The sequence below is a fragment of the Chamaea fasciata genome, unplaced genomic scaffold (genome assembly GCF_029207755.1).
Source record: "Chamaea fasciata isolate MVZ Bird 193981 ecotype frontalis unplaced genomic scaffold, bChaFas1.0.hap1 SCAF_6, whole genome shotgun sequence".
Classification (NCBI taxonomy): Eukaryota; Metazoa; Chordata; class Aves; order Passeriformes; family Sylviidae; genus Chamaea; species Chamaea fasciata.
In genome coordinates this window covers 32,125,995-32,139,453 of record NW_027094091.1, presented here as the reverse complement: position 1 = coordinate 32,139,453, position 13,459 = coordinate 32,125,995, and the positions used below count along the sequence as shown (strand labels likewise).

General features: G+C 39.4%; 1 protein-coding gene across 4 annotated transcripts in view; it reads left to right on the top strand.

Annotated features, from left to right (window-relative positions):
• The window catches only part of STOX2 (storkhead box 2), a 70,929-nt gene that overhangs the window by 34,570 nt on the left and 22,900 nt on the right, over positions 1-13,459 (top strand). Inside the window, exon 2 of one of the 4 annotated variants that reach the window (XM_066185913.1) lies at positions 10,193-10,326. The exons of 2 other annotated variants lie outside the window; for them this stretch is intronic. In XM_066185913.1, coding sequence (XP_066042010.1) covers positions 10,254-10,326 — 73 coding nt within the window. In that variant the 5' untranslated portion in view covers positions 10,193-10,253. Of the gene's footprint in view, positions 1-9,841; positions 9,874-10,192; positions 10,327-13,459 lie in introns of those variants that run through there. One more of the 4 variants, XM_066185915.1, reaches the window with a different exon arrangement.

The window sequence follows — 13,459 nt, the reverse complement described above, 5'->3', positions numbered from 1 at the left end:
GGAGCAGTATCTGGCAAACAGAATTGCATAATGTCTGTCTACCTAGGTGATGAATGAGACAATCAGAGGCTGCATGTGAGGGGAAAATATGTGGTGATTATGTTTTCAAGGTAATTTCTGCCCTTGAAAGTAGTCATGTTATCAGGAAGAAAACTGCCACTGGGAAGCTGCACTAGGCTTTTGTATCCTCAGTCTCCAAAGATATCATGGAGAATACCAGAATTATATTCTCTAAAAGCAAGAACTTCTTACTCTGTATACCTCTTAAGAATATAATTTTGCAACCCCCAAACTTTTCTTGGAAACACTAATTGCATCAAAACTTCCATCAAAAAATGTTTGTCAGGAGCAAGGCACAAAAGACATGTAAATCACATTCAAAGCTCTATGCCTTAAAATAGACTTTTAGGCTCTTGTTTGTAAACTGAAGTATGAAGGAGATGTGTCCAAGACTTTCAGGTATTTCCAGATATCTTACATGCCTGGATTCTTTTTACATTTGAGTGTGAGCTTCTGTGACATGTTCCAGAAATGAGTGCCTAAAATTAGGCTTCTTAGTAAGTCCTGATTTTAAGAAATACTGATAGTACAGCAGCACTCAACGGAGATAAAGGGAAATGAAAATCTACATCAGTTTTGAAACTCAAGCTGTGACTATTATATTAGAAACAACATATGGCAATAGAAGCCACGTTTGGCTCCTTTACTATCTTTGCCTTTTTTCATGACAGGAAGATTTTACAGAAATAGTACTTGTGACTCTAAATGTCAATGATTATATACTCTTGAAGACTGAAGCTATCAGAACCCAGGAAAAAAGTACTAGTGGAAAGTTCATTCCTTTGTTTAAACATTTAGTTTTTGAATGCATTAGGGATCATATGATTGAACAACAGGAAGACATATGCTTGCCTGTAACAAAACTAGTATTTTATTTTTACTATTGATTATTTTATTTTTAATTGTCACCTTTTTATGCATAATACAAATGGTCATGCAGATGAATTTAGTGGGATTATGCATGTACTACCAACCCCATTGATAAAACTTCTGGAAGTTGTATAAGCTAAATCAGGTTAAACAAAACATTCTTACTCCGGCTATTTACATAGGTATAGTTACACCAAGATAGTTCTGACAGTAAATTAGTCTTTTAGACCAAAGCCCTGAGGTCAGTTTCTATCTTATCCCTGTTACACAGATGTTCTCCAAATTATGTTCCAAGCATGTATCAAACTGGATACTGCACAACAAATCCATGTTGGAATAACTCAGTTAAATGCAGTACCAGAAATGAAATACCACAGTTTAAAGGAAAAATTCACGTGCATTATGCATAGGCTTTGCAGACCATGCAGGACAGCCTTTGGATAGCTTCACATTTTCAAGTTCTTGTGGATTACACCATCTTTGTATGAAACTACATGTGCATGTGTATTTTGAAGAGCTGCTCATAAAACAACAGAACACTTCTAAAGACAGTACTGGTGATGACATGCTTAACTGCTTTCACATGTTGCCATTCAAACTGCCCAAACCATTGACATACTCCCTAAGTGATGTTGTATGTGTGTCTTATTAGCATGCACACTACTAATTTACTCTCAACTTTCTTTACTGTCCTGTAAGCTCCCACCCTTCCCCTAGCTTTGATCTTTCATCATAAAAGCTTAGAAGCAGTCTTTTGGATATGAAGCTAAATGTTTCCTTTTAGCTATTCTGCCTGTTCCAGACACTGGGAGGGGAGGAGGGCTCTTTCCAAGGTGGTGTAGTAGTATGCAGGTACCCTTGGCAGCAGCCTGGTGCTCTGCTAGGGATGCAACATTTGCTGGGTCATTGGTTCCTGGGCTTAGACTTGGGGCTGCAGCACAAGATATGCTTGGTTTTTTGGGTTTTTGATTGAGACTTTGAGTGGAGGCTTTCACTGAATCCTTTGTGTGGCAGGGGGTGATGGTCAGCCCAGAAAAGAAAGCAAAGGCAAGCACCAAGTGGATGCAGAGCACATGCACATCAGCTGTCACAAAACAACTGTCCTTTGTTCACTTCTTTCCTCACTGACCATGCGGCCATTCCCACTTTAGCTTATTCCAGCAATTCTGTAGATCTTTATTTTTTCCCCAGCCTTCCTACAGCTGGAGGTACTAATTTTATTTCTTACATTTGGTTATTATTTCTGCTTCCATTTAGCCCTGCAAAGCATTTAGATTCTTTTAACAAGTCTTCTTTCAGAAGTAACCTCAGAAGTAATCTCAGATGCTGCATTGCTTTAATGATCAAACAAAAATCAGCTCTTTCCTCACTATTCCTTTTAACCTTTCCTGTCTTCTTTCTTTCTTATATTGTTTCTTGTTTTTCTCTCCTGTCTTCTTCTGCTGCTCATTCAGTCTTTTTAGCCTAGGTTTTTCTTTAGGTAGCCTTTATATCAACTCTTTGAAACTTGTAGCTAGTTGATAAGAAGAACAGCAGGGGTTTTAAAAAGTGCATTCAGAATTGTAGATGTTTCTGAGGGCTGGTCTGTGCAGCAGTTCCAGCCTCACAAAGGGGGTGACCAGATGAGAGAGAGGCATGTACCATCCCCTTCATCATGTGCAATGCCATGTTTACTGATAATCAGAAATGCTTTTGAAACAGGGAGCCTTCTCAAGCTCTGGTTCTGACTGAGGCATTTTTTACTTGTCTAAATAGGAGGTGCCCTCAGGCCCATAAGATCTGGGTGAGTTAAAGTACTGCCTGTGGAGGTTGCTTGTTGAAAGAATATGATGGTAACTATAAGGCCTTTTTTCTTATGGCCAAGAGTAAGGAATTACAACATGGTGACAAGACAAGGAATTACTTACTTTGTTGTTTTAATGTGTGTTAGAAAATAACTATCTTGCTATGGCATAAAATGTAGTAATTCAGATCTTGGATTTATATATCCTCTATGCTTTGATCTCCACATTTTTGATACATGATTTTTTTCTCACTGTCCTGTGGTTACTTGTGAAATCTGTTAAAAGAAATTATCCTGATTCTCCTTTTGCTAGCCTTTTGGTTTAGTTCAGTTAAAGGTGAGATCATCATCAGCTCCTGAGATCATCTCAGGAATCTAGCCTTGATATCCTAGTTTAGGTCTCTCTATACTGAATAAGAGGGCAAAGAGACAACTATTTTTATGTGCTCTCATCTTTCAGAAAACTGGGTCATAGCGACACTCAGGGAGCACAAGAACTCCACGCTCTAGTGCTTTTTAAATGCTTGGTGAAAGTCCTAAAGAAAAGTCTTGTCAAGCTCAGTTTAGTATAGAGAGGAGAAAAAAGAAGGATGGCCACTTCTGGGCCCTGTAAATGGTTAACTGTGCTTTGTGCAGCAGGGGTCAGTACCAAATGTTTGGGGTTTAATAGCTATATTAAAAATCTGAAGGATGGAATGGATAATGAAGTGGTAACCCTGTCTGTCAGATCGCAGTTGTTCAGGTTCTTTAAGACTGCTGAAGAGGATTTCAGAAGGGACTAGCGACAGCTGAGTGAAACAGCTGAGCAATTCTGCAGAGTAGTGACATCAGCACTGTAGTATAAAGCAGTGCAGTGAGCACTGACAAAATAGTGCTTAAATTTGTTAAGTTTTGTGCTTTTTTAGGAGCGTGGTCTCTGCATGTTGCTGGAGTCAGTGCTGAATGCGTTAGATGAGTCAGGAGTGGTAATTAAAAGTCTGAACTTACGACTATAAATGAGGAGCTACGTAAGAAGTCATGCAAGAGAGGTTGCTCTGTGAAATTGGGAACTTTATCCTTTTGGAAAATGTGTTTGGTTTTATGGCTCGTGTACAGGGCAATTTTCAGATTCCTGAAATTTCATTCAAAAATGATAGAGCAGTATGTAGAGAGGTATTACTGTTTTATTAGCAGTAGTGAAGCATCTCTTGTAGGTTTTAGTTTGCTGCTTCCTGTAAATAAATGCTCAGTAAAATTCAAAAGTAAAAAATCTGTGAAATGGACAGGAGGAAGTATTTCATCTAGGGAGCTGTTTAGTTGTGGGAACCCCTGGTTCCAGGTACTGTCATTTATTTAGGGAGGTAGGTTTTGATTGATGCATTTGCTGATAGTCATACTCATTGGGATAAAAGGTCAAAATATGCCAGTCCCTGAGGATCTCAAAAGAACTGTTTCTGTCTGGAACAAAGGCATTTCCCTTTAAGGTGCAGTATACACTAGTGGTAGTGTGTGCAGTTGGATTTCTAATGCTTCCTCTAGGATGACTGAGGAGCATGAGGGAGGCAGCAGATTTGGTGTGTTGCTGAACTGTTGTGCCATGGCATTTCCTTTGTTCCCATCCTCACAGCTAATCCCCACACAGGTGAGACCAAAGCACAGAATTTGAAAGAATTTTGAACGACTGTGGGAAGCAGGGGTCATTGCATCAACCTCATGCAGGTAGAGCATAGGGGCAGAATATACTAGTATAGCTTCTTCATGTATTGAGGTGTAAAATATTTCAATTTCACTTTAAAGTACATCTTCTTAGAGGTACTCCAGCCATATTGGAAACTCTGCTTTTGACCACAGGGAAAAAAATGACCCAGTAAACTCTTAACTGCTAAGTCTTTGGAGCATCTAACCTTTTCTTTTTAAAAGCACTTTGGCACTAATTTAATTGATTCCATGCCTGGCCTTTTCATCAGTTCTCTCCTAGCCGGGAAAAACTGGGCTGTTAAAGGCTGCTGCAGTACCATGGGACTTGTGTTCAGTGTTGCAGGTTCTTATTTTAACCTGATGTTATCTGCCAGTCATCACTATTGGTTTGAAAAACTGTAACCACTGCAGTGCTGTCTTTGGGCTGAAAATCTTTTAATGGTTACAGGAGTCAATATAAAGGAGAGAGAGTGCACTATGTCTTTCGGTTGTGTTGCTAATTATCACTTCACCTTTGAAGAATTTTTTCTTCTGACTAGATTCTTGCTCAATGTTTACTGCTGCGTCTCCGGCCACACTGCAAATGTGTTCTGGCTGAAACTGAAGAGGACAGTGAAGAACATGTGGTTAAGACCTTCAATAGCCATGTTTTGTGCTTTCAGCAGTGTTTGGAAAGGAGTATTTTTATCTGTGTTTTTAAAAATTCCACCCTATAAGAAACCATCTAGGTTTATCTTTCTTTGCTGGGTTTTGTTTCTTTTGTTTCTTATTTGCTTACTCTCTCTTGCAAACCTCCTCTAGTGTCAGATTTTTTAAATGCTTCTATCTTTCCTTGCATTTGCTGTTTGCTGCCAGAGAACAGGCAGACTTTGTTTTTGAGGGGGTGGGGTGTTGGTGTGGTTGATTACAATATAGCATTAACATTAGTCAAATTAATTTGATAGTAGCAGATTTCTATGAAAAAGCCCCAAACCCTCCTCCCTTCTCATTTTGTGGTCCTAGCGACAAAATATGTTAGAGAATTCTTCTGTGTGCTTTTAAATATCACATACTTTCCAGTGGGCTGTAATTTAAAGAAGCCTCATTTAGTAGTTGAATTCTAAAAAGACACAATTGTTTTACCTAGTGGGCTTTTTGAGGGAGGGAGTTGCATTGGTTGCCTTGGTTCTCCTGTTAAGAGTTGATGTTTTCATTCAAATGCTGTTTCCTGGGTGGTTGTATTAGCAAGTGTTGCACTGGGTAATGTTTCTGTCCTGCATTAGGTAACACTTAAAGAGTTGTTTGTTTTTGGTCTTAGGTTTTGAGATTCTTTTTTAGAATGTGGTAAGTAGAGATGCTTAAAAATGGATAACAGCTAAGGAGAATTTGATGTTCAAGGATCCTTAATCATATTCGCAGAGTGAGCTGTTAAATATTGTGGTCTTGGGAGTTAAACCTAGGAATATTTGCTTCAAACTCACTTGCAGTCAGCATAAAAAGGTTAACTGAAACTGCTTGCCCAGTTGTAGGGTGACAGCGAGCCACCAATAAAATACAGCTGTGGGGAAAAAAGCAGGGTATAAGGCAGGGTATTTCCACTAAAAGTAAGGAAATTCCAATTTCCTGGTACCCGATGCAGGTGGGAGGTTAGCTAGAACACTAGAATGTGGTGTAGAATTCTGGTTGTTGCTTTTAAAGGAAAGTTATGTAAGTTAGAGTAAATGTAAAGGAGTCCTCTAACAGGATTAAAGGGACAGGAAGGGTAGACATACAAAAGAAAACTAGAGGAGTGTGTTTTTTTTAAAATCCAGTGGAATGAGATCTGAAGGAGGGGAGATGTGTTCTCTGCTAATAAATTGGGGTGTAAGCAGCAGGAGTCAAAAAAAAAAAAAAAAAAAAGAGAAAGGGTATTTAGCTCCTAGACAACATTAACACAAAAACAGTTGGGCATTACTTGTTGGGATTTTAGTGAACTTAATACCCTGACCATGTTTCCACTTGTGATTTCTTAAAGAACCAGGAGATTTGTTCAGGTAAGTCAGGCAAAACTTAATAGCATACTGTAAGTAAGTTGTTGTTAGCGGAGCACTAATATGTCAAAATTTCTAGTATTAAGAGATTTCCTAAATAAACGGAAGTGTCAATTGGTTTCTTTCTCATGTTCCTTAATCTGTTTTTTTCTGAGGCCACAGGGTTTGTGGGCTGTGCTCCTAGTGTAGTGTCTGGGTGGTTCCTGCTTTGTGAAGTTGGTTCTTGTAGAGGTGATCATGATAACCAGCACTGAAATTAGCTCAGTTGGTTGGAACATGGTTCTGGTAACACCAAGGTTGTAAGTTTGGTCTCTTTATGAGCTATTTCCTAGTGCTGGACTTGATGATCCTTGTGGGTCCCTTCCTACTCAGGATATTCTATGATCCTGTCATAGACAACTATGGTCTCTGCAGCTACAATTGCTGAGCACTGATGGCTGATTTTAGTCTCTGAAATTTGGGTAACTGGCACAGGCAAGACAGCATTGCACTCTTGATAACCTTCTTGGCTTCTTTTGACCATGTTCTTTTTAAGGCTTTTTTGTTTTCTGTCATGTGTTAACACGTGTGTGAGTGTGTGTGTGCATGTCCCCATTTTAGCATATTCCTCTCCTTCTCTTGAGTTTCCCTCTAGTGATCAGGAAAGGGCCATGGCAAAGGAAGGGGATACCAGACCCTGACTTGGGAGGACTGAAGGATAAATGCAAGCTAGTGTAGAGTTTGACAAAGGAGTGTGTGCAGAGAAAGAAATTGGGATTTTTAGATCGTCTGTTTCCTCAGTGTGTGATGGAGATGGATGTTAGGCTCCACTGTATTTTGTAGTGGTCTATTTGGATGCACATGCATACATGGAGTTAGACAGAGAGAAGTATGTGCTGTGTTTGTACTCTACACTGTCAATAAGGCAGCTCTGTTGTTCTGAGGGGGGAGATGTGGGATGGAGGAACAGAGGATCTGTGCTGGCTGGGGAGTGCATGCAGTATTTTGGCTAGGCCTTCTTCCTGTGAGGCCACACTGCTGTAACATCACTGATGATGGGCAGCACTGGTTTGTCCATCAACCAGCTCTTCTAAACATTGTCATTTATATTTTCCCCCGCTGGTCTCTCACTTTTGCTCTCCCCTATGTTTGAGGTATCAGGTACTTCTTGGTGTTGTTCATATTGATTAATGTATGTGTAATGGTGCTGTAAACTGATAAATTTGAGTAAAGGCATGCCTAGGTGCGTGCACACAAGACGTCTGTGCGCCCTAGACACATGTGCATGCTTGGTGTATTCCAGGTATCTGTAGGCATCACACATGCGAGAGGAATTGTCTCCCTGAAAGAGCTTGCAGTTGTATTTTTAGTCTGTTCAGAATAGTTGAGTTGGTCTTGAGCATATAATATGGGTTCAAGTGCTAGAGAAATTTGTTAGAGAGAAAAGATATTCAGGCTGCAGTATTACCTTTAGCTTTCTTCTTGCCAGTGTTTTAACTTTGGTGTTAGTTGCAAGACTACTGCAGCAAGAACTGGTGCATGTCTGTGGAAACAGTGCTGCACGCGCAAGCCCATTTAGCTTTGCATGAAGGTTGTCTGGTGCGAAGGGGAAGAAGATTTGAGGTGTTGTTTTTACTTTCAGTAAGTGCTTGTTCTAATTCACTTTTAAATTTTTCTTCATGAAATGGGTTCTGTTGCTGTAAAGTGGGTGTGTACTTAGCAGACAGCCAGAGTTTCCGAAGGACAATCCTAGGGGACCCGAAACGTTGTAAATGCCAAGTTGGATTCGTTAGAGGTGTTGTGGCTGATGCTGCAGCTCCAGGGAAGGCAAAAATTCTGTAAAGCTGAAGGATGATTTCCTGGAAGGAGGCCCTTCAGGGAACATAGAAGTTGTAGACTGTGTATATAGCAAGCCCCCAGATTTTAGTGTTGAGATTATGGCTACTGTGTAACTACCGATGTGGCAGAGCATCCTGTTAACCTTACACTTGTAAATTAATCTGCTCTATGGCTTTGCAGCATAACAACCACCACAGACCCATAACCAAAAGTGATGCTTGTTAGTTGTATTTACTAACCAGCTGTTTACTTGTTCTCACGAAACACATGGACCTGTTTTAGGCTTGGTTGGACTCTTTCGCTGCCAGGGTTGTTTTAGGGCCAGGGGAGTGCTGACTTTTGTATTTCATTCAGTCCTAAGCACCTGGTGTGTTCATTTGGGAAAATAGGTAGGAGAACTGCCTGTTCTAACATAGCACAGATGAGTCCTGAAGTGCTGTGTTTCAAAATTTTATGGATTATGTGCCTTCTATGCTTCAAACTGTTTCAGAATGCTTGGAATATAGGAACCTTTAAAGTGCTTTGTGGCAAAACTTCCTTTTTCTTTTTGCACCTCCATTTTGGCATATTGGTCTGATTTTGGTGATTAGGTCATGACTAGAAATAGTTCTTTTTCAGTAAATGCAATTTTAAATGTTTTCTTCTTTTAAAAGAAAATCTCAGAACGACTAAAAATGTTTCTCTGAAACAGCAGCATCTGTCTCGTCTCCTACACTATTCCTATTTCTTCTGTGTCTTCCTGATACTTTACCTTAGCATATCCTCACCAAGCAAAGGACAACCTAGCACTGGGAGTGAGATCCTGACACAGTGACCTCGTTCTGAGCATTACCTTCTTTGTCAGTTGTAGCAGAAGCTGAAGCAGCTCTGCTGGCCCTCGGCACTTGGAGCAGTCTGACATTTTCTGTCTGGCATGGTTTCAGGGCTCACTTTGCTTTAAGCCCAAATGGTGAATGTGATAATGAAAAATCAGCTTATAAGAACTTGTCCACTGCTTCTAATTTTTTGATTAACAGTTCACAGCAGCACAACTTTGATCTAGTGTACAGCAGAGCTGCTTGTTACGTTTAGATCTGCAGCATTCTTCAGGACTGACAAAAGAGAGTAAATCTTTCTTTTTAATTAATAGACCTAAAACTGGTAAGTGTCATGATAAATAGTGAATAGTTAAAGAAAATACTGCTCTGTGTAAGTATCTGTATGCCCACATACGTCTGTGCATTTATGTTTCTGTGTACAGGGGGAGTTGTGCATTACATCAGGAAGATATGTTGGGGTGATTTTTTTTACGTTGACTAGAGGGTTAAAGCTTTAACTTGCCTTTGCTAATGCATGTAAATAGCTTTCTTGTCCACTTAATGAGAAGGCTGGCGTGTTATCCTGTACAATGCAGCTGGGCACTGTTCCAGAAGCATAGGCACTTCATTTCAAAGACAAAGAAGCCAGCGCAGACACAGGGAGAAACCTGGAACATTGCGCTGTGGATTTTTTCAGAGCGATGACTCATTTCGGTTCACAAAGGATTCTGGGCAGGGTAGTGAGAAGTCAGGTTGGCTGATCCATTCCTATGACTTCACTTTGCAGAGAGCCAGGGAGAAGAGGAGTGACACTGCAGAATCCTGAGGCACTGCAGTGGAGAGGTGCTTTGCAAAGACTGTGAGTGCCTTCGGAACAGGGGGTGGTATCAGAACGTGATTTCAGCCATTCCATGGAAACAGGGCAAAGAGAGATGTTTTCAAAACACTGTGTGGGAGTTATATTTGTAGTCCCTTTTAGATTCTTCTCCACCTCCTCTGTAATTTCTTAACCATTTATTTCTCGTGCTTTTGTGAGAATTGCGTGAAATAGTGTTAATTTCAGTGGACCTGCATAGATAACTGATTTTTTTTCTTCAGTATGCCCCTATTTCCTGCTTTAAGAGGTGGGTGTTCAGCATATTAATGCCTAAAAGCATGCTTTGTTTTTCTTCTTTCAGGTCTTGTGGCACTGACCTATGCTGCATTCAGCCAGCGTCCACAGTGATATAAAGCCCCAATATGCACATTGTTGTTACATCACAGCTTCTCTGGATACTGTACTGGAGCATGGAACCAGACTATAGGGGTTCAGGTAAGTCCCCGTTTTTTAACATATTGTGTGCCAGGAATATAGACATGGACATTTATTAAAAAATGCATTTGAAAAATATTGTTTGGGGAAACACGTTCTAAAGCACACAATATATTAAAAAAACACAGTCCCCCCCCCCCCCCCCCCACCTCCTTCCCAGGACAAGCAGCACTACAGAAATCTCCTCAGCTGAATCCTCTGGGAAAGTTCCGTGCTCCAGTAGAAACTTTTTATGATCATAGTTGTAACACGTGCTGGGATATCACTTTGGATCAGGAGGCAGCTGGCCACAGGACATGAACAAAGAGAAGGAAAATTAAATCTCAGGAAATACACAGGATGAATGCATGTAAGAGGAGTCTGCTGACTGTGGGTAATTTGGCACCTGTTTCTGAAAGTTAGTGCCACTTGGGGAACCTGGAGATCATGTTTAGCTGGGTCTGAATGATTAAAAAAATCAATTTACACAGATGAAGTTAATAACCAGTAAGGAACTAGAACTCTGTTTACATTTGTTATATTGGTTATACTAAGTTTGACGTGTTTTCTTCGGGCTGTATAGATTTGGAGTGATCACATTCTTGGAAATGTTCATTATTTATTTTGGTGGGTGTGCATTTCAGAGATGCACAAGGAACTTGTTGGTTAGTGAATGAATGTGTTACTGCATTTGTTGAGCCTTTGTTTAAGCTGTTCTTAAACAGGAATAAATGGAAAAATCTTTAATGTGTTTTTTATTGTTGTTATCAGTCCTCTAATATGTGTAACTGTCCAGTAAAAACAACTTGCAGCTTTTTTCATAAAATACTTCAGGAAATGTAGCTTAAAAGGAGGATTTAGGCTGTGTCTGGAAACAGCACAAGCAACATTTCTTATAATTTTCTTTGTTTCTGATTTTGCCAGTGAAATGTGATCTTTTGTGTTTTAGCATGCTAGTGCAGATTCAAGGTATTTCATAGTAGTATGGTTAATACCAAAGGCATCTGTGTATTCTTCCTTTTCTCTTCTTTTTTTCAATCAAATGTGAATGTCTAACCTAAAATAGCAATCGTATATCTTTGTTGTAAATTCATATCAGAATAGGTTTGCTATATCTGTGTAAGTGTTCTTTAATTAGCATAATTCAGTCAAGTTGGGGTTTGGGGCAAAAAGGGGTTATTGTGCAACCCAGGCCAGACATGTAACTTCTTCAGCATCTGTCCCTTCATCGAGTGAATCTGAGAGTGTACTTTTTGTAGAAGAGACTTCTTGTTTTCAGTATTATGGGGAAAAAATTATAATATTCTAGGCCCTCCTTTGCCCATTACAAGTAGTTTTGTTTAAAAATGACCTTTCTTGTAGTTCCTTCCAGGGTGAAATCATAGACAAGTGTTGATCAGAACAAGCTGTTGGCAAGAAAAATTTTGTAGGGGACTTCTGTTGCAACCACCACAATAATCATGAGATTTTGTGAAGTTACTGTGCTCTAGCTTGATGTTTTCTGATTAATAATGTCATTATGTAAGCAGCAAAAGTAGTGAAGTCGGATTTCCCTTGACAAGTGTTTTTTGACTGGATTCTGTCCTATCTAGTGGGAGGTTGCTATGCCTGAAGCTCTGTATGGATGTAACGTGTAGCAAACAGAAGTTTTAGAATCACTCCTCTTGTCTAATGAGGCTCAGGCTCCCTGACACATACAAACACACAGGTTGTGATTGTGCAAGCCTCATTTTCTGTGGAAACCAGGCTAAAAATTATGTTTAAAGATTGTCTTGAGCCGTAAGAAACAAAAGTTTACAACGGTGTTGAGAGTCTGAAGAAGTGAAACTGGGCTTTGACTTCCTGTACTTTACAGGATACAGAGCGTAAATCAGATGGTCTTCTCCCTAATTCAGAGAGATAGGGTATAAAAATTCTAATATAGTATGATTTTGCACTGTAATTTCTTTAATTCATTCCATTTGTAAGTCAAGAGGTGATTTTTCAAGTAATCTTTATGCAAAGTTCATGAGACAAAGAGTTTGACTTTCAGGTCACTTTTTCCAGCAGTAGAATCACTAGTAAAAATTCTGTCATCGATGTGTAGTTGATAGTCTAATTGCTGATACATGGTACAGAATGTAGTCTGCCTCATTTTCTGCCAAAATGGTGTTACCCAGACTTGCAGAGAACAGACCCACTAGAAACACGGGCACAGGAAAAGTTCTGGGTGGTATGGGTTCGGGATATGGGAATGTTTATTCACAGCTATGTTAGACCGTCAATTTCTCATCTGTATGTTAAGGATAATTGTGGTTCCTAGTTTTTCAGAGTGTTTGGAAACCACTGAAGAAAAGTGCTGTGTAAGAGCTAAGTGTTTATTTTATGTGCTACATAATCTTTTGTTCTAAGTAATAAAAATAATTTTTCCCTCAGGCTAGCAATACAAATCCCCAAGGCATAAATGAGTACAATTCCCGTTCACTGTTTCTTATGTGCTTAGACGTTCTTTAAAATTGAATGCCACTTAATGCAAGAAGTCTAGAAAACTTTTTTTTTAATTATTTAGAGAGAGGTTTGGAAAGACATTGCAGAAAGAGAGCTGAAGCTATATATACATATATATCTCATATTTAAACAAAACATACAGTCAGCTGGTGAAAACTGCTCTCTGAGCTCCAGTTTTCATTTAATTGGGAACACAAACATATGAAAGTTGAGGCTAGTAATTTGATTTCAAAAGAAAGCTGCTTGAGACAAGCATCAGTCAGAGCTAACAGGAGCCATATGCTAGATGTTTTATGTAAGTGATGTGGTCTTCAGAAAAATTAGGAAAAGCATATTTGCTTTTTTCTTTTTTTTGAGCCGATCTTTCCTAAAGAAGTTGTAGTAAACCTTCTGTTCAATAGCCTAACAGTATTTATATGTGTAATTGATGTTAATGTATTACATTATCTTGTAGATGTGAGGTATTTGCTGTTACTGTGCATCAAAGAAGTTTGTTGACTTAACTATAACCACAGAGTGCGTGTGATTTCCCAGAGCCACAGGACAATCAAGATAAAATCTGACAAATTAGGGCTTCCCTGAGTAAGGGGAGTTTGGCTTTCTATCACTAGGTCTGCTCAAAATACGTGCTAGCCTTTTTTAAACAAAAGCTAGTAACAATCTCCAG